At 37.7% G+C, this 25455-nt stretch overlaps 1 protein-coding gene across 3 annotated transcripts in view; it reads left to right on the top strand.

The window, feature by feature from the left end:
- Positions 1–25250, top strand: part of LOC121349259 (tubulin polymerization promoting protein) — an 84255-nt gene extending 59005 nt beyond the window's left edge. Inside the window, exon 5 of one of the 3 annotated variants that reach the window (XM_041459501.1) lies at positions 24948–25250. In XM_041459501.1, the coding sequence (XP_041315435.1) occupies positions 24948–24996 (49 nt within the window). In that variant the 3' untranslated portion in view covers positions 24997–25250. Of the gene's footprint in view, positions 1–6678; positions 6839–11861; positions 11927–24947 lie in introns of those variants that run through there. The other 2 variants (XM_041459502.1, XM_041459500.1) reach the window with 2 other exon arrangements.
- Positions 25251–25455: the final 205 nt, after the last annotated feature.

Here is a 25455-nt window from a genome sequence, read left to right as displayed (position 1 = left end):
AGATACAACCTCCATGTCTTAATTGTCCCAGTAATTTATTCTTGCAGGGAAAAATATCTGTTAATATATTTGGTATTTTTTTCATGTTTTTCAGTATATTAACCTTGGTATATTGCTTTAAAAACCCTATGGAGAAGGTGGATTTCAAAACAAGTTTAAGATACAACTCTTGACTTTGTTGTCAGAAAACACTTGTATTGGCTTATTTCATTCAAACTAATTGATCATCCACTCAAGGTAGACTTTGGCAAGAATAAGCCTGATCATAAACAAAAGGGGGGAAAATCCAGCCTCTTGGCTGAGCATTCGTGACACATTTTCAGTTCTGGTAGTCTGAAACAATTTTTTTAAAAAGAAGTTATCTTTTGTATTCATGCACATGCACACGTGCATGCACACCGGCACTGCTTGGGGACATGGATATACATGAGGGCAAAACTACAGAAGAGACTTTTTTTTCCCCTTTAAACTTTGCATTCAGAAATTGACATTGAAATGCCCAACTGACTAACCTGGTTTGGAAAAATGGTAAGCTACAATCATATTCCATTGCAGCTATATAGCCAGTGAATTAATTTTCAAATACATATATACAGCATGTCTTTTTCGTGAGTTACTGTAAAGCTTATGGCACTGTACAAAGTGAGTTTTGATGTAAACATTTGCAAAGACCTCAATGATAATGCTCATGATAATTTGCCCTTACCTTCAGTTATCTTTATGCAAAGTTTTTCTACAACTTTGCACATTTTTCAGAAAACATCAGAAACATGAGTAAAGCTACACTCAACTAAATTAAAAATGTGGCCCTAAAAACACACTCAGTTCGTCCATCTTTGCATTCTGATCAGGACCTACATTATAGATGAACAACAAAATATGAAAAAAGATGGCAGTCTGAATCCTCACAGTGGTAAATTATTTTAAGTTCCAGTTTACATCAGATGAGTTTCTGTATACTTGCATTTGCTCAAATGCTATTTTTAAACAAAGTAATTATGTGAAATAATGCAGCCTGGGCTCTGTTAAATAGGGTTATATTAATGCAATTGAAATGCTGTGTATGTCTGTAATATTCAAGCTAAATATGTACTAGATCTTTACAAAGGCTTTGTGTAAAGTCAGTTAACCTACAAACTGATGTCCTTTATAAAATCATGTTGGCAAGCTACTTTTGTTAGCACTGTAGTGTATGAAAAGGTAAGATCATAGGCAAAAACAAGTTATAGGGTGCAAAAAAGTGTGTTTATTTTTAAGCTTTGTGCTGGGTTCAAAATATATCAGCTTTGGCAAATTCTTGCAGCAGGGAAATTTTTCTGTATAATGCTTATAATACAAAGTAATTGGTCTTTACATTCTGTAAAGCAGATAAATGGTCAATGTTGGATAAGTATATTGGAAGTTTATTCTTAGCAAGGTGTGATGTTTCACAGATTTAAATATTAGAGGAGAAATATATATTTATACAGAAATATAATTTTTGAATGAGATTGATTTTGTTCAGTCATGAACCATTTATTTATCCACATTATGCTTTATTCCTTTGCTAGCATGTTTATCACTCCATGCTGTTCCAACATCCATTTCTAATTCGATTTAGATGTTTTGATTCGTCATTTGCTCAAATCTGGATGTGCATGCTGTCAGGACCTGATCATAAAGGGTGAAGGCAAAACTGTTTTGTCTTTGATTACCTAGAGCACTAATTAAAATTTAATCATTAAGCAGTTGGGATATGGAGATAGGTCTTGACATAGTCTTCCTTGGAGCACTGTACACTATGACAAAAACCTTCAGTGAAGCTTACTAGTTTTTGTTCTTATTTTCATTTGTCTTTCATCAACCAGGAAGCTGCTGTGTGCTAATAATTACCTGTAATATTTATAATTGCAGGCATTGCAAACATTAACATGCAGCTGTACTAGCCTACTGTGTTCACTGTGAAATTTTCAACACGGTAAAAAATTTTACATGATCATTTAACCTTACAAGTTTACTTTTTCTCACTAATTTAACACTGAATCTTCTTTTCATTATTGCAAATTAACAACTTGAGCATAGCATTTCTAAATTTTAAGTATAGTAGAAAAACATATCCTAAGCAAAAATTTTTAACCGCTTGATGAAGGGGGCGAGGCACCATCCAGTGCAAAGCATGCTGGACAAAATCTTATCCCCACTGCAGCCAGTTGCAAAATTGTCTTGGCAGAAATAGAACCACCCTTCCCAAGGGGTTAAAATGCTTAGTAACCATGACAAGAGGTTATGGGGGTGCACAACAGTGATTCTCTTATTTCCATGTCTTTATTTCTGTTAATTTAAAACTACTACTCTTCAATCTTTAAAATAAGTAAAAGAAACTTGAAGGGGGGATCATATACTACTAGTTTGTACTAGGTTTTTTCAGGAAAAGGAAACAAATTTATATATACATATATATATATATATGCAATATATTTTTACACTGTTTATTAATGCTAGAAAGTATTAAATGTATCACTTTATCTGTGTGAATGTTAAAGTAATGACAATGTTACAGATGTTTTAAACCTTTTGAAGTTGTCTTCACAACCCACATTAACAATGGAAAAGCTACTTTGTCTGCAACATTATTGTTGATGTTTTAGGGGAAATGTTCAAGTGCAGCAGTTGTTTTGATTAGCACTGTAAAAGCTTGGCTTGACAAGTTATAGTGAAATCCATATTTTAAACACTATTTTGTTAAAGCATAGCTTCTCATAAAGTACGTTTTACTGCTGTTGACTGACTGTATAAAACTGTATTTTTAGTTGGTAAAGTGATCAATAAATGTGTTACTACATCAGTTCTGGGATTTATTGAGTAAATGGTATTTGCTGATAAACTTTGTAAGCAACAGTTATTTTACAGTTTAGATGTTAATTTAGTTGCTGATGAATTTGGAAATTACATGAAAATACTCTCTGAAAATTAAGCTGTCTGGTTCTGAGCAGAATTGATTTCTTCTGTACCATTTATTTTCCTAGTTCGAATAATGACTAAAGCTGGCCATTAATATTTTGAGGATTCTTGTATGATGCTTGAATAGCCATTATAATGGTAATCCACCAAATGAGATCTGTCAGGGATGAAGCCATTTATTCTTAACTAGCAACCTTAGATTGATCTTCAGTGCAAAAGCCAGAGTTACTTCTCTCAGCTTAAGTGGTGTTGAAAATATTTTACTTGTAAAGAAAGAAAGTAATTTGCTACATAGAACATTGTTTCAATAATGTTACATCCAAAAGCAAATACGGACCTTCTGTTTGTGAAAAAAAAATCACTCAGCTTTCTAGTAGCAAAAATACAATGATTTTATTCAAGAAGCAGAAGACTGAAGTATTTAACTCACAACATTGTAATAACGTAATTAATAATGTGACAAAACAAAAAGTCAGAGTACTGCTCTAGAAATTTAGCAGTGTCAATTGTTGATTGACAAAATGAGCAGTCAATTGCTAATCCAGTGGTTAGCAACGGCAAGGAGACATAACTAAACAGCTTACAGCTACCCTGTCTCTTCACCAGTTGTTCTCAAACTGGAAATAGTATTCCTTGTTCTCACACACTAGACACCCTTCTTTAGAACTGCCTTTTAAGTGAAATCTAATACAGCTGTGTCCTGAGATAGCTTTTTTTCCAGCATAGAGACCATGGACTGTTCCTCCTATACTCCTTTTAACTCTTAGCGTGTATGAAGCTGTAAAAAACATAGTGAAGCAGAACCTAAAGGAAAAATCAAATTCTTTACCATTCAAAAAGCCTTTAAGATAGGGAAAGATAGTACTCTTCTGCCCTGTGAGAATATAAGACACTTAAGATCTGTATCTGCAAAAGAGTATTCCTTCTTCCTTCAAAAAAGGAATTTTTAATTATTTTCCTATAGGATGTCTAGAAATGCCCACTCACCCTTACAGACCACTTTGACATCATGACTTTAAAATGAAAATAACCCCCCTCTGCTAGGATGTGTTCTCTTTACTCCAGGAATAGAATTATTTGGGCTAGTTTTCAGTCTGTATAGCTACTCTTGCAATAACTACATGCTCCTGTTCTCGTGTCCGTACGTCACGTGCTGGCTGATTTTTCCTGGTTCTGTCAAGCTATTCTACCACAGCCAGGACTGCATGGACAGAGGTGTGGAGGCAAAGGCTACCTCTGCAAATCTGAGTCTTCAGGGGACTTAACCTAGTCTTCTAATTAGCCTTTTTTTTTTTTTTTTTAATTTCCTTAGTTTTCTGTTTAACTCACTGCACTGATTTATTAATAATGTGAACTAACCCAAGCACATTGAAAGGTCAGATACTTATGATAAGTATTCATTAAATCCCCTCTCAGTCCACAAAATTCCCTCTCTTCTCCACAACAATAGTGACTATGTATGGAAAGAACCAAAGGCAGGGATGTAGGTGGTCTGGGGAGGAACAAGCACAGGAAAACAGAGGGATAAGGGACTAGTCCCTGGTCCATGCGGTTATTTGATCATGTCCTGGATCTCCAACGTGCCAGCTGCCCTGTCTTATTAAATTAAATGTCTAACTATTTTCTTGGGTGAGAGGGTTCTCTGGTCTGTGCTTAAGTACATATGTGCTTATGGAGGTCTGTCTAATTGTTAACCAGCTGGAGTCATACCATGGGTCACAATAGCCAGTGTTAACCTATGGTGCCAGCAACTGGAGTGGAGTCTGTGGGTGACAGGAACCCATATGCCTGGGGTGCTAGCAGCTGGGCCAAGTGAGGGCATGTCTAGCACCATTTGGCTGCCAGCAGATACTGAGCTGAATCTCGACAACAAGCAGGGGCTTTAGCTCAGTTACCAAAGCATTCATAAGGCTGGGCCAGATACCTGTGTGTCTCTGAGACAGCTGGAAGCACATACCAGAGGGACCAGGTAGTCCCTGATAACTGCTGTGGAGGCTACAAGGTCTAATGGTGTGTGTCTCTACACCAGAGATGATAGAATTTGTGTGATAGTTACTCAGCTGGCTGCACATCTAATCCTGGTTACTCAAGGGATCCAGTGTGTGCATTAGCTGGGAAGGGAATGATGACATGGGACTGTACCAGCAGATGAAGTGTATCTTCGATAGGCTTGCATGTCCAGATTCCAGCAGCAGGGGAAAATAGTGATCTAGGCACTAGCCAGTGGGTAAGCTGTCTGGAGGGAATCTCATTAAATATACACGTTTGCTACTAGCAGCCCTTCATCCTGGTCAGCCACAGACAGGTTGTTAGAACTGATTTTGATTTTTTTGGTGGTGCTGGCATTGTTTATTTTAAGCGTGGAGGATTTCTGTCCATCAGCATTACCATCATGAAACAACTTTGCCTTCTTTGCAATGGTACTAACATCTGTTGTTGCCTGTATTGTTACAAAAATGTTGATTTGTCATGTTTCTTAACTGATAATCGCTCCCATTAAATTGCTCAAATTGAGTTTCAAGGCATTTGCATGTCTGCTAATTCTTGATAGAAATTAAAGTTCTTTACATTAAAACAACTCAAGCAACCAATTTTGTTCATTACCCCATCTAAATTAAATTATTTTTTAATATTTCTTTTCAGTAGTATTTTAGTAGGTTAATTCTGTTTTAGTACTACTAATTTAAACTTTAACTACAAAGCAAACTCTTTAAAGGAACATTTCTTATAAGTTTCTTAATGGAAAAAATTATTGTAGTCATACACTGACATTTATTCAGTGAGAGTAGGTTTCATATGTTGATGTCACTGGACCAGATAGAGTATAAAATATGAAAAGTAAATACAGTTTTTTTAATATAAGATTAAAATTTCATACATCTTTATATTTACGTACCTATATATCTAGATATATATACACATATTGAAATTGGTATAAAATGCTTCCCATTATTTGAAACTCTGTTCTTAGGTACTGTCAGCAGTATGAGGTGATGATGTATGTTAATTTTGGGATCCTGCTTTAGCTGTTTGCCATGACACAGACATCCTGAAGGATGTAATCTTTTACTTAAGTAAATCTTGTCTGCCTTAAAACACATCACAGCGTTTGTCCTATGTGCAGTCTTCGCTTGTTATCGCCTTCTCATTCTCATCATCCTCATAAATAGCACTTGACAATGGCTTTCATCTTGAGCTGTGTCTCATTCTGCTCTTCTCAGTTTCTTGTCTGTTTGCTCTGCGATGTCCCACTGTATGGGAAAGGAAGCACTCAAGATCAGCAAATGCTCTTGGTCAAAAGGAGCGACAAAAGTCAGAGGGTCCACAAAGTTTTATTAGTAAATTAAACACTTGGCATTGAAATTGATATGTTAGTCCCTGACCTACTCTGTAAGCCAGCAGTGGGTTTTGGGTGAAGGGGCAGGGTCAGAGGGAAGAGAGAAAGGAAGAGATGAATTAAAGAGGGGAAGAGAATGAGAGAGACCATCTCTTTTGCTAACGGGATGTGCAGAGTCCTGGGGGTGTGTGTCTGGGCTTGATGCAAATACCTTTTTACAGATCAGTTTTGCCTGCCTTGAGGACAGGTTTCTGGCTTTCTATGCAAGTTAGTTATCATTTGCAGTCTGTTCTTTCAGACCTATCTGGACATAGTTTGGAGGGTCACAGGGGTCTTGGGTGGTCTCATATCCTCCTGCTGGATTGGCCCTTGGTTGACAGTTCATGCCTATTTCTTCACAGATGCTGTCTTTTGCTTGTTGTGCCTCCAGGGAGCAGAACAACAATGTTTGTCCCTACTCTACATCCACATGGTCCTGTTCTCCAAGCAAATCTTGTTCTTGGCACAAAACCCCATGGCTGTCTGGTTGTTGGCGTCTGAGACATACATATTAGCCCCTTATTGTCTGGGCTTCTACATACTCCTGGACCCTAGCTTGATCTCATTTAAACATTATCTGAGATTATTTTGGACCAAGTGGTATTTCTAATTATTTCTGGAAGTAATATGAGATTGTCTTAAAAATTTGATTTTAACCAAAATTTTTACTACTTTGCAGAAGTAGACCATGTAACAACTCCTGTTTTAATTACTGAATAAGTAGCTGCTTTCCTCAGATATTTTACACCAACCAGAATGCCATTAATTATGATTACTGATGCCATATGTTAAAGTAAGAACACTTTATGATGTTGCTAAATACAACTGGATGTTGAACAGAAGACATGAATTAAGCCTTATTTGTGATAAGTTAAGACATATTTTTTCACCCCAGTAATGGGGTTGTGAGTTTTTGGAAACAAGTAAATCCTGTATTTCATGGACCTGTGAAAGGATAAGTCTTTGGCAGGATGTTAAAAAGAATCCAGTAGGTGGTGCACAAGGCATAGGAGAGACAGGCAGTGTTCTGGAGACCTAGCTACTACCTAGAAACTGTTTTCAATTTAAAAAAAGTCATCACAAAGAATCAAAAGTAACCCCAAAATCAAAGTTTAAAATATTTGATAAAAAGCCTCAATGAGAAGTCCAGGATACAAGCAAATTTAACTTTGCCAGTGAAAGTCTTCTTGCGTTTCTATGTAGATTCAATGACTGCATCTGGAAGAAAACCAAATCTTACTGCTAAAAAGACAAAACCTTTTGTCCTAAAGCCTACACAATATGATATTGCTAGAGTAGAGCAGGGCAAGTGTGAACTACCAAATACCTAATGCATGACATTGAGCTGAAACCCAAGGGTCACATCCATTTCTCCTATCACACAGGAGGAAGGAGAAGGCTTGTGGATCAGTTCCCTGTCATTTCCAGCGCAGGATATGTGTCCTTTATGTCCCATATTAGCTCGAGATACTCTTCTGTACAGCCCATGTGCATGTCTTCCTCCACAACAGTACCTCCAGTTATTAAATTCCCTTATGTTTACCTAAGCTGTTACCTCCCTGTGCCCTGGAAGCACTCTCACATGCACTGCTTGCTAAGCAAGAGGCAATTTTGGCCAGCATGCACAAAACTTAGCCAGCTACCCACCACAGGTATACACAAATGACTAAAAACTGCAGCCTTTTTATCTTCAGTAAATACACTATCAGAAATTTCTATGACTGTTCTTGTGTCGGTCATCTCTGTGCTGCAACTTGCATTTTATAAATTGGAGACATTAATCATCATTTCTTCTGACTTACAGTCTGTGTCATTTTTCACCACAGTTCTGCATGTGACTCCACTGATCCATATTACAACTTCAGAATAGGATTTAAATGAAAGACAATTATGTATTTGATAATTTTCCAACACCGTCTTCAGAGAAGAAGTCAAATTTAAAATACTACACCGTATGTAGTTTGCTTGTATCTTAGTTAAAATCATAAAATAACTCAGGCTGTAAGGGACCTCTGCACATCCTCAATTGTCCAACTTATGCTTAAATGAGCTCTCTAACTTCAATGTCAAGAAAGCTGCTGTAGTGTTCTGCTGAGTCATATTTCAAAGTCATCTCTAGGTGCTAGACCAGTGGAAAAAAATCCGTCTTTTATGTCCAGCTGGAATTGTCTTTGTTGCCATGGAAATGTTACCTGCCTCATATAATTTTACTGTCTGTGTTGGTGAAAATCTGGTTTCATCTTCTCCACATGCCCCCATGTGGAAGACAATAATTAGATTCTCCTCCTGCTCACTTTTCCCCAATTCTTCTCTGGAGTAAACAAAGCCATATCTCTCAACCTATTCCTAGTGTATGTTCTACCCTATACCATCTTCTCTGGACTGTTGTGTTTTATGACCTCTCTTTTACATGGAGAACCCCAAAGTGGAATACAGTACTGCCTCATAAGTGTTGAGTAGAGGGAAATAATTTCTTCTCTCAATCTATCTGCTCTCATTAATAAAGTCCAACTTGCACTGCAGTCACGTTCAGCACATTACCCAGGAAAAGCCCAAATTTTCTGCAGAGCTGGCACATAACCTGTCAGATCCTGCACCTGCTGCATGGGTTTATTCTGCCCAAGGTACCACTTTGCATTTCTCTGCATGTCTCTGCTGAACTCAGTTTTATCTGCCAACTTCAAGCTTTATTAAGTTCCTTACTAACGGTAAGCCAAGTCCAGTTTTTTCTTTGCTATATATATTTGTGAACATGAAACTCTTTGCAATTTAGAAATTATCTTGTTGCTTTGGGATTGGAATAGGAAAAGTAATGTAAGTTTACCCAGAATACATTTATTTGGAATAACTTGCTCTATTGACTCACCTTTTTAAAGATATCTATGGAATCGCATGATCATATAAAAAAACCAGTTATAACTGAAGGTGATGGCCCTGAATATATGTTGATGAATCCACTTTAGACATCTAAGTTTGAGCATGTTGTGGAATGTAATTTTAGTAAACGACGGATTTTTTCTTGTTGAGCAATTTTCTGGCTGCATGTCCAGAAAGACAAGTTCCTAAAATGAGCAAGAACAGAGATACTAGAGTCTATGGCTTCTCCATGTTAGCAAGTTCTACATACAACAGGTGCTGGAGAGACATTTCAGCTGAATAAAAACTAGACAACACAAGTTCTTGTTAGAAGGTTTATATTGCTTAACTTTCTATATGCTACCCATAGCTTTACAGAAAGGAGACTGATAAAAGTATTTCAGATGGTGACAGGTATGGTAAAAATTATGTAAAGCCTTTATTTTATCTACAAGTAAATGTGAGAGGCTTTAAAATGTAAGACTAAAAGCCTGATGAGTTAGCCATCTCCACAATTAAAATCAGATGGCTAAAATAAGCCTGCTAATTTAGACCAGTTAATGGCAGCATGGTTTGCCTGAGAACAGCTCAGAAAGCTTCAATATGCTAGGTAAGGAGATAACAGAGCACTGCTGAACTGGAAAACACTGGGCAAGCTAAAAATTATATTGTGCCTGTATTTGTGAGCATACATATTAAAAAAAAAAGTTACTTTAAAAATTCACAGAAATACATTAAAAACAAAATATACTAAAATTACTCTAATTGTAATTACTATAGTCTAATACTGTATCTTGGCATAACAAAATGATAGTACCAAAGCTAACATTCAAAACATAAAATAAATTTGTTTTTTATTGACAAAGGGGCACTTAAAGGCACAATATGCAGTTACATAAACACAAAGAACCAACAGAACGGAAATTTAAATGCAACCAAAGAACACTCAGACCAGGTATTTCAAAACAGCAGGCCCATTCTGAATACATCAGAAGTCCTTTCTCCTCTATGCTAACTAGAGATATTCAGTTCCCAAAATGCTTGCAAACCCATTCCAGGTTTCCAGACAAGCTAGCAGGAATATAGGATGCTAGTGTTGAAAATTCATGTCTTAATGAGTCCACCAATGATGTATGAATGTCAAGAGACTACTTGATGACATGGGATGCCAACTGAAAAGGCACCTCCAAAAGTGAATTAATGCACAAGAAACTGACAAGACTTGTTAGATGTCTCTGCTATATCTGTGCTGCTGAGCATGCTGCAAGAGAGCTATTTTTAAATGAGACATGTGATGTACCAGAAACATTCCAGCCACTGAAGCATGAAGCTGTATGTAACCACTGCACCACACTGCAAGGCTACAGTACTATATGTGTAATTATCTTTCCAAAATATTTAGGCAAAATTCAGATGTCGAGTGAAGTCTTGTAGGTTGTTGTGTTTCACTACAGGTTTTTCCTGAACTCACCTAACTATTCACTTTCGAATGAAGCTCAAACTTCTGTGATAGCATTGCAATATCACTGTTTCAATTAATGCATTTGTACCTTCAATTGTTTGATTCTGTTGCTCAGGAAAACCTAATTTTAATGTATTATCTGTACTAAAATGCACCAAAGATGCATTTCACTAAATTTTCACTCACTGGACAAGCATCTACAAAAGGAAATGATAAAATTAGGACTTGTACAAGTATTCAAGTCAGGAAGTGTGAGCAATGCCACAAAACCTTTCAGATTTGATTGATAAACTGTCTTTTAATTCAGTAATGTTATGAATCAATACTGAAATGGGTAATAAATGTTAATGAAAAAAGTAAGTGCATTCAAGATAGCATTTTAGGACATGAAATCGATGCTGACATTGTAACTGTACACAAAACCTTGACAAATCATGTAAATCTAGTCATTTTTCAGAGGAAAGATTTTAATTTTTTTTTTTTTTTAAACTCGTGTCAGGAAAAAGGTTACTTTGTGATGGCCATTTTGAGAAAATCCGTTACGTTACATAAGTTGCTGAAATTCATCTCCCATTCACAGCACAGGTTAGAGCTATAAAGAAAGCATTAGGAACAAACTTACTGACTTTATGTTAATGATACTTTTAGAATATCAGGAATATAAAGAAAGCATGACAAATTTAGAGCAGCAACATGCAACAGCAAGGCATGTAGAAAATTTAGGTTGGTATTGAACAACAAGAATTTTTGGCATTAGGCTTTGTGGCCAAAATTGATGACTAATGTCAATAGCATGGGTACTTCATGTACAACCCAGAAAGCTTCTGAATACTCTTTGAATATGATGACTGTCCTTTAACTTAGTCTTACACATGAAATGATGTGATTTCATTCATATACAGGTAAGCATGCAAACGGTCTGCTTTGAAGTTTGGTAACAGGGAAGATTGAACAACAAAGTTTACTTGCAAAAATAGTACAAAAATAACTTTTTTAAAGTCACGGAAAACTTAAGACGGCTTCACAGTTGATTTCTACTCCAAATATACCTCTTGCTATGTTGTTTAGTCAGTTAACAGTGTTATATAGTTACTAGTTATACTAGTAACTATAAATAGAAGTAGCTGACTTCCCTGTGGCCTTTGATATCAGTGATAAAGCAATAAACTACAATATGGATGACAGATGGAAGTTTACAAAGCAGTAATATGGCAATTTGTTTTGCAGCTCCAAAGACAATTAAAAACAGTCCAGCTTCCCAGGGGAAACAGAATCTAGTTTTCTTCCCTGATGCTACTGTGAGCACAAGATAAGACAACAATTCCAAGAAAAAAGAAATAAAGCTGTCTCCTCAAAAACATTTGTGTACACCATCAATTTGTGATATTTGTGTATACCTGTGAATACATCAAGTCATGTCCTCATAGGACAGTAATATAAAAGCTTAAGTGCAAAATATAGTACTGTTTTGTATTTCCTGAGTTTTACTTCAATGTCTACTTCAAAACAACTGTAGTCTGAACTAATTTTATATTTCCAGAATAGAGTCTGGAGTAATTGAAATTTGATATTTTACAGAAGCCAGAGTAGACCAAAGCAAGAGCCTTTTAATTTTAGATGCACATAAAGTTAGAAGAGAAACAAGACTGAATTATAAATTCTGTTCTCCTTTAATATTGGCACTCATCAACCTGAGACTGTGACGTGTCAAAATGACCTGATTGAAAAGCTCACATACTCTGAAAGTCAATCAGGAAAAAGAAGACTCTTCTCTGCTAGATTAATGAACTGAACTGACTTGAAGAATTGTCTGATGAGTGCCAGAGGTACAGCAAAGGAATGTGCAGGACTATGTGGCCAGGAGCCATCAATCAGGGAGTGAGGTAGAATCTCTGCCAGGACAAGGAGGATACAGGAATAAAAGCTATTCTTTGCTGCATCAGCAAGGCATTCATTTCACTAATTTTTTTAATGAAAATATTCTCATTGTTACAAACCTGGAAAAATGAATGGGTTTATTTTTGTATTACCACTGCAAAAAGCCATAAAAAGTAGAAGTAAAACTGGCAAGTTTCATTGTAATTCAAAAAAAGAAAAAAATCTTAGTGTAATGCATGATAACCAGGTTTTAAAGTGGCATGTGACACCTAAGCTATTTCTCCTTTGCCACTTCCAGTCAATTGTTCAAGTTCTCACACCATTTTTTATATTATATCTTTCGACTATGTCAGGTGTTATATCACTGCAGTTAACTGGAAAGCTGATCCTGTTGAAAGATAACCAACTGGGGTATTTTTTGGTTTTCAAAGTGTATATAAATTCTTTTAGATTTATTTTAGCCTTCAGCCATACAAATGTCTTAGTGTTTGTGATAGGAAGTAGCAGATACATTTTTTTTGTCAACACTACTGCTCAGCTTCAGTTCACATATAGACTTAATTGCTATCCCACCTGAGTCAGAAAAACTTCAAAAGTAGTAATATAGTGATGCCCTTTTTTTCAGTAAAACAGACTTAAGTAACTAAAATAACTCTAGAACAGAAACTGGTGCCTTTTCCTTTTAAGAGTCAGACATGGTTAAGGGGTAAAGGGCTTTTACTTCAGTATTTAAAAAGGATCTTTATGGTGCACCATTTTGCCAAGGTGGAATATGTCAAAATGCACATCCCCAGTAGGTCATGCATACAGTTTTATAGACCTTGCAAATTAGCATATTTAATAAAGATGCCTCAATGAGAGGCTTGAATGAATAGCATGATATCTCCCCATCCTGAAGAATTCCCCCCTGGAGGGGTCTATTCCTAATTTTCAGGATGTATTTTAAAGAGGACTTTAATTTCTCAAGACAGCATAGGGCCTTCCAGCCGCCAACTGCGAGACCTCTGGGATGTTTGGTCTAACAGAATACCAGGATTATGCTAAGTTATCAGATTTAAAGAATTATAAGTATGATGCTGAAAGCAGTGAAGATACAAAAAAGGTATATAAAATATATATTTTCAAAAAAAGGCAAAAAAATCATCATGGCATCAAAACAAATATTCAGGATCCCCATGTGAAGCACCTGGGATTCCCATGATGTTACCCAGAGTTCTGTGATTAGCTGTGTTTTACTTCCTGTGAAATCACATTTGCTATTAAAGAGAAGTTCCTTCAGGTGTTGTCAGCTCAACATGTAGACACAACATGTTCTTCTGCAGAGACACCTGTTGCCATCTTATTACAAAGGTTTCATACCTTCTTGGTGATTTCTCACGGGCAGCTCCTTATAGCACTGACTCCTTCTCAGCACAGCCAACAAACTCCATCCAACTTCTGAACCAGCCAACCTACTCTTTTACAATATCCATCCTAATTGGATCCAGCTGTGGCCTATTAAGGACAGGCCTGTTCCTAATTCTTGATAATTAGCACAGCTGTAACTCATTAGGGGTGAGATTAGCTTCACCACTATCTCTATTCTACATTCTATCTATCCACAGACACCCATTGGTGCAATATAATATTTGTGAAAGAAAAAAGTTTGAAATACTTATCCAAGCTCTATGTCTACTTCACTCAGACTACTGCCAAAGGTTGGTTTGTTTTGGGTGCTCATGTTGAAATAGACTAAGTCCATGCATGCATTCTGAAGTGTCTTTTGAATAGCTACAGGAAAATAAGTTTTAGATGCTGATGGATCAAGTACAGAAGTACAGTTACCACCTCAGCATGAAATGTACCCACTTCTTAGGATACATGTCTCAGGAATCACCACCTTATTTACAGTGATATGTTGTAACTGGAATTAGGCACTGAAAGACCCTCATTTCAAAAATGTAACTATTGCAATGTTGCTCTGCACAGCTAACACTGTTCTAACTTTGTCTTCCATAGGCTTTCAAGATTTGCTGTGTATTGGTTACATCTTTCCTAATCCTAGCTGTTAAGAAAACTCCAACCAACCAACCGACCAACATCCTTACCTCCAAACTAACCAATGCATTATGAGAGAGATCTAGGGATTTCAGGTGACTGATTTTTTTCAAAGAATTTCAAAAAGGAGTAATTTTCTCCTGTGAGAAAGGAGCAAGGATGGTGCATCACCTACTTCAGAGCAAAAGGGCAGGCCAGGTGGGGGCATGACTGGGAACATCCATAACCTCAGCATATTTATAAGAAAGGCAGGTAATATGTTCTACACATTTTAATACTTAATTGGGTTAATACAAAACGCATGATGAAGCTATTCTGCAGTATATCAATAATTTGGTATTAAACAAAAATGGGAAACTTTAATTTCTGGTTGTTGCTTGAGGGGCTTTTTGGTGGTTTCTTAAATGGCAGAACTAGTAATATTAATTACATGGTAACCATTGCAAAAGGATGCTAGAAAGAACTATTACGTCTTTCAAATGCCACTTAATATGAAATCAGCCCTTGCTCAATACCCTGCATGTCACTCTGCAGGACAAAATAACCTCTATGCTTCCAACTTTTCCTTGAAAACAAGTATTTATAGCAGGTGCATATTATGTATATTACATCACTCTCATATACAGGGAGAACACACATCAGGTACATAGATCTGAGTTTGATCTTCCTTAGGAAAGAAGGTATGGAACAATAAAACCTCAGTTTCTAAATATATTAGGGTTTTGCCTACACAGAACATTTTAGATGTGTCATATGAGTTTTTTTTGTTTTTTTGTTTTTTTAATGTAGAGGTAATTTATGAGAGAGAAAGTGGATTGTGCATTCCCTGGGTTTTGCGGTGGTCTTGGGCCTATTTCTGCTGAACTCTATGACAGTGTTTCTGTAGGAACAAATGTAAAGAAAAGGTATTAATACAGTGCAGGAGGCATCCAGAGTAAAATCTAGCCAGGATACAAGAAGCAAAACTGGGAACTCCTACTGTCAGTCTGTGTATCAGGCATTACCTTTATCCCTCCCCTGATTTAACTCCACATGTAGCATTTTCTTTTCTGAAGAATTTATACGCCTTAATGAGCTTAGCTTCCATATCTGAGAATGCTTTCCAAGTGAATGCTTTTCCAATGTTTCCAAGTACCCTGGGATGTTAGAGCATTACATCATTTTCAAAAACTGTTCAGTTTTCAAGCACTGAATTATGAAAAATACTTAGTATTTCACATTACTCGAAGTTCAAGAAATAATTCAAAATTTACTGAAGCATGTCAGTGGCACATCTAAATTAAGTTAGCTTTTAAAGTCAGATGCATCCTGGGCTGCATCAAAAGCAGTGTGGCCAGCAGGTAAAGGGAGGTGATTCACGGATGCTTTGCTCAGGGCAAGATCCCACCTGGAGTGCTGCATTCAGCTCAGGGGTCCTCAGCACTGAAAAGACATGGACCTGTTGGAGTGATTCCAGAGAGAGACTATAAAAATTATTAGAGAGGTGGAACCTTTCTCCTCTGAAGAAAGACAGAGTTGGGGTTGTTCAGCTGGAGAAGAGAAGGCTCTAGGGCGAGTTTTTTGTAGCGTTTCTATACTTAAAGGGGGCTTATAAGAAAAATGGGGACAGACTTTTTACCAGGGCATTCTGTGATAGGAAAGGGGGAACAGCTTTAAACTAAAAGAGGGTAGATTCAGACTACATATAAGCAAGACATTTTTTATGATGAGGGTGGTGAGACACTGGAATAGGTTGCTCAGAAAGGTGGTAGGTGTCCCACCCCTGGGAACATTCAAGGCCAGGTTTGGGCAGGGCTCTGGTCAAGTTGAAGATGTCCCTGGTCCTTGCGGGGTATTGGAGTAGATGAGCATTAAAGGTCATCCTTTAAAGGCCCAACCATCATCATTCCGTGGTTCTATTATCCATAATCTGCTAATAGAGCTAAAGGTAATGTCAGCTCAGCCAAAACAAATAGCTGCTGCCACTACCTGCAAACAGATGAAAGGAGTTTGGGAACCAATAGAAATTAGTATGTAGGAATTCCAAGCCTTCTGGCATATTTAAAGAAGATAAAGCAGCCCGAGGGTTTTTTACCTGCAGCCTACAGTTGGAAACTTTTAAATCTTGGTTCTCCCGTATCAACTTTCCTTCCAGGTATGTTCTCCTGTTTCTTTATTCTGCATTGACTCTGGTAGTAATTTAAAAAATTTTCATGGAGTAACAGACAATGAAACCAGAATTATGCAAGAATTTTTTGCTGGATTACCAAATTAATTGTAATACTGCATGAGATAATAAGCACTAGAGATGGTGCAAAAAAGATACAGCACTAGAAATGAGGAAAAGAGAAAGAAAAGCAATTAGGAAAGACAACAAAAACAAAACACCCCCATATATCAACTACCTTTTAATTTACCATATTAAGAAATCAAATTTAAGAGTATGTTTCTCTCTTCCAGTACTTTTATGTGATATATGTACATCTGACTAAGAATTTACACATTCTGATTTTGCAGAGATTTATATCCCTTGAGCACACAAAACCACCTAAAATGCAAGGTGACAAGGGACTTAATGAATCATCAAACTATAACTATTCTGGTGTATGGTGTACACAGCAGCTAAAAATCAGTGTGTTCTTGTGGTGTGGTTGGGTTTTTTTCCTGCTGACTCTTGACCAACAAAACGCTTATCTGTATTTTCTTCTAATTGGGAACACGCTTTACTTGCTGCATTTCTAGGCAAAACACAGAACAGCAGTTAGGATTAAATATTCATAGAGAACAGTTATCTGTGGTGCCAAAACCCCAAACCTGGGTTTAATGGTCTGAACCACTGTGGTGTCATTTTATCAAAGCATTAATTGTTGGTCAGGGGAAAGCGCCACCAGTTAAATTTTCCCATATTACAGTAACTGCGGTCGCTCAGGTTTGCAGCGAGCGGGAGCCGAGGGAGCACTGGCATAGCACGTACTCGTCTCTGTCTCGGCCCGCTGCGGGGGGCTGTGTGCGGCCACAGCGCTCCCTCCTTCTCCGCTTCCCCGCCCGCCCCTCCCGCCCGGCCCTGCGCGAGTCCGGCCCTGCGCGGGCAGCGGCGCCGCGGGGCTGCTCGGGCTCCGTGCGGGCCGGGAGAAGCGTGTGGGCTCGGGAGGAGCGCGGGGCCGGGGCCGGGGCCGGGGCCAGGATGGGCGGGAATGGGCCGGGGCCGCGGCCCTGGCTCCGGACGGGAAACGTGAGCGGCCCGGTCTGCGCCCTTGGAGGCTGTCGGGCGTGGGACGGCGGTGCCAGCCCCAGCAGCGAACTGAACTGCGGCCGGCCGCAGCCAGTGCGGCGTCCCTGCTCTTGTCCTCCCTTCGGCACACGTACTTGCTGTAAACTGTTCGTTTGAAATGTTTTGTTTGTTGGTGATGAGAAGGTAATTACATTTTGGTGTAAAGTTGCATTATGACACAAAATAAAATATGTTTTAACTTGATGGCCTTCATGAATTTTTTAAACTGTTGTGAGGACATTTTGTGCTGTAGTGTCTGTATAGTCTGTGAATGCAGCAGATCAGTTTTTTACAAAGTTTCAGTTTAAAACAGCAAACTTAGACCCAGTGTTTGTGAAGAAGTCTCTAATGTCCTCTAAACTGTAACCATGTTGCATTACTATATTCAGCCTTGAAAGAGTCTTGTCTTTTTACCTGCCCGTACTGCCAGCCTTTTAAAAAAAACTATATAAAGACAAACTCTCTGGAGCACTGATTGTCTAACTGGTTTTATCTCTGTTGATCGAAAATATTTACATCATGTTGACTATTAATCTATTTTCTTTCACTATAAATAGGGAGTCTTTCTGTTGGTTTAAAGGGAACTGGATTAATGATAAAGAACAGATAAAAAGCCTGAGTAGTGGTGAATTTCTTAAATAGAAAAGAAACCAAATCTCTTCACAAGATCTGATCTTCTCACATGATCTTCTGCCACAGTAGAGGTACTGTGAATTGGGACAGAGGGCCAGAATGCATGTAGTTAGGTTAATGTGCAGATGGGTTATTACTATATACCTCTATAACTTGAAGTGCGGGTTATATCCTGTATCTTTGGCTGTTTATGGTTTTTAAGGGATGTTAGGCAGAAGGAAGAAAACAGACTCAAAAGAGCAAAGTAGTTGCAACATTAATATCCATCATGGTGTTAAACATCTGATTTGTGTGCTTTTTTTCTCTTAATTCCTATACATTAAATAGCACCTTTATTTTGATTATACTCATGTCACTTGAAATACCTGTCTAGCAAATCCAAACCCACAGAATCGTTGGATATCTTGATTTGGAAGGAACCCACAACGATCATCAAGTCCAGCACCCGACTCCACACAAAGCAGCCTAAAAGCTGAACAGCATGTCAGAGCGCTGTCCAAACACTTGCTGAGCACTGACAGCTTGGGGCCATGACCACCTCCCTGGGGAGCCTGTGCCAGTGCTTGGCCACTCTCGCAGTGACAAGCTCTTTACTAATACCCCATCTGAACTTCCCCTGACACAGCTTTATGCCATTTCCTTGCATCCTGTCTTCTAGCATTCTTTCTGCTTAGTAGGAGATTTTTTTTTTAAGATTTTTTCCTTAATTTCTTTTTTCATAGTAAACATAGTTGTTCCCTATAAGACTTCCTGTGGCTCAAACATCTTATCTTTTTTATTTGCTCTACTTTAGGCTACCTGCCATTCTTTATGTTAGCTGTTTAGGGCCTAATTTTGTCATTATAATATATGGCTGACTATGCATGTCGGCTTTTTTCAGTCCTTGTTCAGTTTTTGAAAATTGGATAGTATTTTATTGCTAATGATATACTCATCAATCTATTAACACCATTATTAGTTACTTTGAGATTAGTGTGCAAGACAAAAACTCAAAGGTGAAACTTGAAAAGCAGCAGGGTCAAATAAATATAATTGCCTTTAAAATAACTTCTAAAAGTAGAGTCAGGTTTTTTTTCATGTTATCATCTTCAAGCAACCAATCTGACACTTTTTTTGCTAGTAGGTCTGGGAAGGATTTCTTATCTTTTCTTATGGTCAAAGAAAACTTTCAGAGATTGGACAGTTTTAGACCACTGTCTATCCTGACTAAGTCAGACAGGAGGCTTTTGGCATAGATCTGTCAAAGTTTTGTCCAGATTTTATTCTAATGCTATTCTCAATTCAAGTTCTGTAAGTATTAAAGTGGATTAAAAAGAGAGCGTGTATTTACTATGTACATTGCCCATTCAACCTAAATTTAGGTGTATTCCCCCCCCCCCCATTTTATTCTAACCATACAAATTTTGCCAAGAATGAGAGGAAAAGATTCTATAAAGAAATGGCTGTAAGTGAATATACCAAATATACTGGGTATGGTAGTCAGCAGCATTTTCCTCTACAGGTCTCCTGATTTTCAGCAATTGTGTAATGCAGCCCATCTGATTTTTCATCAGTGGAAATGCTAATCCAAGAATTTTTTTTTAATGTTCAATGTTTCCATAGTTCATCATACTAATGGACATGAAAACTAAGAAATTTGCAGATCATAAATATTTTTCAAATTAATATTATTTAGACATAGAGAGAACTGTAACTTATCTCTACCACTACATAATTTTGCAATACAAGTTTGTTAAAACAAAAGCTACTTTCACAAGTTTAAAATAGTATAGTTAATTCCCAGAGTGCCTTCAACTGGACATTAACCAGGGGGAAATGAAACGTTACTTTCCCAAAATCTTTTTGACATCCAAATCCTATTTGATGGATCCTATTAAAAACAAACCCCACTTCATATAAAGCTGCTAAGAAGTCCCTGCAATAAAACAGTTAAAAGAGGATTTTGAGTAGCAGTTGAAAGTTGCTGATTGGCAAAACAAGATTCACAAGAAAAGAAAGTGGTGTTATGCAGAGTTCTCTTTTTTTTTCTAGATTGACTCAGAAAAATAATTCTCCTGCATATGTGTAGAAATTACATTCTGCACATACACTGAAGGGTTAATGTGTCTAATCCATGTTCTGTAGCAGGCCCAGGGCCTGCAATGGCTCCTTGGTGGTCAGAAGCCTGAGCTAGCATGATGACTGGACCTTAGAAGCCCCTCTCTTCCACCTTCAGACCCTGCTTATCTCTCTGTAAGTCTCTAGGTGACTTTACATTGACCCTTACTGTTGGACAATTTCCAAAACCCCTGTAGGTTTATTAGGTTTATAAACCCCTAATTCGGCCCAGTTCAGTAGAAGAGCTGTCACTGAGAACCTTCGTGGAAGACCCCAATAAAGAATTCTTTGGAACCTTACACAGCGCTTCTCCTCTCTCTCCCGGCATCTGCTGCGGCACCTAGCAAGCTAAAGAGCTGAAACCACTAAGAGCTGATATCACGTGAGCTTACTTAGGTTTCCTGCAGCTAGCAGCTGCTTGGGAGCTCAGACATGCTGTGCTGAGCACCACTGAGCTATCCTGGCCAAGGCAGCCCACCGGGCATACCCCGGCTGGAAGCCGCCCAATAATATTCTGTTCAGTGGGATTTTTTTCATTAATCATAGTTGTACAAATATTGCAGATTTAAAATAAATTAATGCTTGTTCTGTGAAGGAAGCACAGGAGAAAGTATTTTGATGTTCTGCCAGTGTTCAAAAGTTTATCTTTAAATATAGTTTTAATATGATAATGTCTGGGATTGTTTATATTATCTTTAGTAGGATTTCTCCAACAAATACATAGGAGAACTCATTATGTTAAAACAGACATTGTAATGCATTTCTATGCATTGGGAAGATTTTTTTTTTTCATGGTGGAAATGTGTTTTTGCAAGCATACACAGTTCTGAACTAAGTGCTAAATGCTAGGTTTTTCAAAGCAGTATAGACCGTTTGTCTATAACAGTCAGAAATTTTTAATTGCAGGCAACACATTATCTACTTTAAATAAATTATGGCAAAAAAAAGGAACAGATTCATTATACTGCCAATGAAGAGATTCAAACACAGTACTAAGTACCAGAATTTTCACCATCTGAACATCTCATTCTAATGTCAGTTATCTTAGCCCCAAAATAACTGGCTGTTGGTTGTGCTCATGTTCCCTCTGCTCAGGACAGCTGCAGTTCATGAAGTGCTAATTTCCTATGTGCTTAATTTTTTGTTCAGCCATCAAGAATGATGCATAGCCATTAGAAATTAATCTCTGTCTGTTATTCTAACATTCATTTGCAGGTCTCATGCAAGTGTATGCAAGGAAATTTCCAAAGGCATTGCTGGAAAGTGGGACCCAGTGGACAATACTTTTTCTTGATGATCGATTTCTTACCTGCTGTTTTTGCCTTTGAAAAATGTGCCCCAAAGAATTTCTTCCTGTGGAAGGCCTACAGGAAAACAATTTCTGAATGGAGTAAAGCTAGAAAATACACTGTATTCAAGATAAAAGACTACATTTTCCTCTTAAGAATCTAATTTAGGGGGAAAATTAAGAAGATCCTAACCCCAGATTTATTGACCAGATGAAAAAGAGAGAATTGGAAGATAATGGGTATGGTTTAAAAAGTCTACAAAATGTTTTTGAAAAAATCTGAGGATTGGAAATATTAGCATTAAAACAGCTGCAAATGTGTTACCTCAGTTTCAAATGCATTAAAATGTTTTGATCTGACATCTCATGTTCCAGGAAACAATTACCAATATGGGTTGGAAAAAGAAAGACAGGAAGATTAAGGGCATCTAAAACTATCTGACACTACATAATCATAAAATCATGCTACAAAGTGTAGCAACTTTGAAGATTGTGTAAGTGAATGGAATTCACTCTTGTGTCTGTTTCTGAGGTTTGCCATACCAGACTAGGAGCCAGTTCTTGCTTTGTGTGAGGCAGTTTCTTGCATGTCAAGGAAGGGATCTCTTGAGGCCATGTTCCCCCCTGGTTCAAGGCATGGTTGGCTAAAGCAAGTTCCTTAATACCTTGTCTGGTCATTTCTGAACATCTCCAAGGATGGAAACTCTGTGCAACCTTATCCAGTGTTTGACCTCACCATAACAATGAGGGGTTTTTTTCTTATGTTTAAATGGTGTTTCCTGAATTTCAGTTTATGCCCATTACCTGTTGTCCTTCCACTGGATACCACTGAGAAGAGTCTGGCTTTATATACAGTGGGATTCTCACTCACCAGTTTTGCAGATGACACCAAGCTGAGTGCTGCAGTTAATGCAGGAGGGAAGGGATCCCATCCAGAGGTACCCTGACAGGCTTGAGCAGTGGGCCTCTGTGAACCTCACGAAGTTCAACAAGGCCAAGTCGTACAACTTGGTGTGGGCATTCCTCAATATCAACACAGACTGGAGAATGAAGGGATTGAGAGCAGGTCTGTGAAGAAGGATTTGAGGATAGATACTGGTAGATGAAAAGTAGGACGTGACCCAGCAATGTGCACTTGCAGACCAGAAAGCCAGCCATGTCTTTGTCTGCATCAAAAGCAGCACGGCTAGCAGGTTGAGGGGGTGGTCCTGCCCCTCCGCTCTGGTCTCATAAGACCCCACTCGATTACTTCACCCACTTCTGGAGTCCTCAATACAAGAAAGACATGGATCTATTGGAGCAGGTCCAGAAGAGGGCATGAAAATTATTAGAGGGATGATGGAACACCTCTCCTGTGGGGAAAAAAAAAAAAAAAAAAAAAAAAAAAAAAAAAAAAAAAGAGCTGAAAGAAGTTGTTCAGCCTGGAGAAGAAAAAGTTCCAGGGAAACCTTTCAATATATAAAGGGGGTAATAAGAAAGATAGAGAAAGACAAGACTTTGAGCTCGCAGCTCTGGTAAGAGAGACCCTTCCATTGGCAGAGTGGTATTGGATCTCTGAAGGTTCCATTCAACCCAAATCATTCTATGGTTCTATGACTCTGTGTTTCTATACAGGCAGCCAGTAACAGGACAAGGGGCAATGGCTTTAGACTAAAAGAGGACAGGTTTAGACTAAATGTTAGGAAGAAATTATTTACTCAAAGGGTGGTAAAGCACTAGAGGAGGTTGCTCACAGAAGTTGTCAATGCCCTATTGCAGGAAGTGTTGGAGGACAGATTGGGTGGGGCCCTGCGACACCTGATCTTGTGGGTGATATCCCTGCCCAAGGCAGTGGGCTTGGAATCAGGTGATCTTTAAGGTCTCAGCCAACCCAAGCCATTCTGTGATTCTATACACCATTCAGATATACATAAACACTTGATAAGATCTCCCTTGAGCCTTCTCTGCTAAACTAAATCCCAGCTCTCTTGGTCTTTCCTCATTTAAGTATCAATATATTTCCTTGACTCAACTGATTTAAACCTTCATTTCAATAAAAAGGGATGTTTTTGCAGGTCAGTGATACAGTGCAAAAAATAATTTAGAGACTTGAGAAGTAATTTTAGCATTCTAAAGTCTTCTTCCAGTTGCAAAGCCAAGTGTTTAGCTTACTGTGTTGTGTTGGGTGTCTAGAGAGAAAGAAATCTGGAATGTTGGGCACTAATTCTCAGTTCAGATATGTATTCTCCACTGTGGTAAAGAATTAGTTAAAAATCAATGTGGGATGGTTTTTTTCCTTTCTTTTTCTATTTTTTTTTTAATTTCTGTAAGTTTAGTATGCCTAATTCATCTAAAAATCTCTTAAAAATCTGAATTTCATGACTGAAATTATACAGGAAATTAGAATTCACCAATTTCCATTAAATTCTGACTTCAGTTCTAGTATGTGCATACATATTTTATATGTATATGTATGTGTCGATATATGTAAATATAAATCAATAAAATCCTTATATCTTTTCATTCTTATTTTCTCTCTTGAGTTCTTTGGCAATTTCAGTTGCCTGCCAGAGATAATACTCTACTTTGATAACCGCTAATGAAATTCTATATACTTTGATGAACAGGAAGTCAGAATTTATTAAATTGCTTAAAGAACTGAATACATTTTGAAGAGTGAAGTGTAAAAAAACCAGAAAGGAGTGGTATAACTGGAGTATTTTAACGCATTTTTTTCTAAATATTTCTACTAGATAAAATCCAAATGAGTTAGTTATCCAAATCAGCAGCATACCACAGTTTTTACTCCCTTTTTGAAGTAATTTGACAGAAGCTGTAGGCTAATTAAGGCTATTTATAAGAAATTAAAGCAGGTCATAAGATATTTTGTGTCATACTGCTTCAAGATAGAATGGGAAGGGAAAAATATTTCTTACTGAAATTGTGAAATAGGTGGTTAGAACCAAATGTCACCCTAGAATCAGTTACGCTAAAAATGCCTGGATCATGTGGTCCTTGTGGCAAGGATTTTCTGCTGTAAATGTAGGAATCTAGACTTGATGAACACTATTCTTATCTTGAAAAATTGTAACATTTGAAAAGTAAAGTCACATAAATTAATTTCTTAATTCTCAGTAATAATGTTTTACAGGTATCCTGTGTTGTGCAACAATCAAGAAATCCAAAGTAGGTTCAAATAAATGTCTGCCATTTCTGCTTCTTCACGCAAGTTTCACCATTCTACTCTGCAGAACTGCTGCACCTTCTATCTAGCAAGCACAGCTACAGTGATTTGTGAGTAGTGACAATCTCATCTTCCATGTGAGAGAGGTGTTTTTCTGATGTCTGCTCAAGCCATATGCTCCCATCCAAGCCAAAAGGACACCATGTTTAGCTCAGTGTTGACATCATTACCAGAAGTGTTAATACACTTTGCCTGTCAGCACTGCCTTAATTGAAGTGTGCAGCATTAAATCTGTAATCTGAACTCTGAGTGGTGTGCTGAGTTCAGTGTCTTTTGTTTGCAGATGAAATAATTTCATGCCACTGCATTTAACCTTATGGTGTTTCTGGTGTTTATTGGGATAATGAATAAAGATCAGGCAGGATTGAACCTTTGTGAGGAACACCCTTAAATGCTGTAGTAAGTAGTGGTGGTT

This window comes from Pyrgilauda ruficollis, unplaced genomic scaffold, assembly GCF_017590135.1.
Source record: "Pyrgilauda ruficollis isolate IOZ18807 unplaced genomic scaffold, ASM1759013v1 scaffold137, whole genome shotgun sequence".
Classification (NCBI taxonomy): domain Eukaryota; kingdom Metazoa; phylum Chordata; class Aves; order Passeriformes; family Passeridae; genus Pyrgilauda; species Pyrgilauda ruficollis.
Note: the sequence above shows the minus strand (reverse complement) of the source record. Positions and strands in the feature narration are given on the sequence as shown.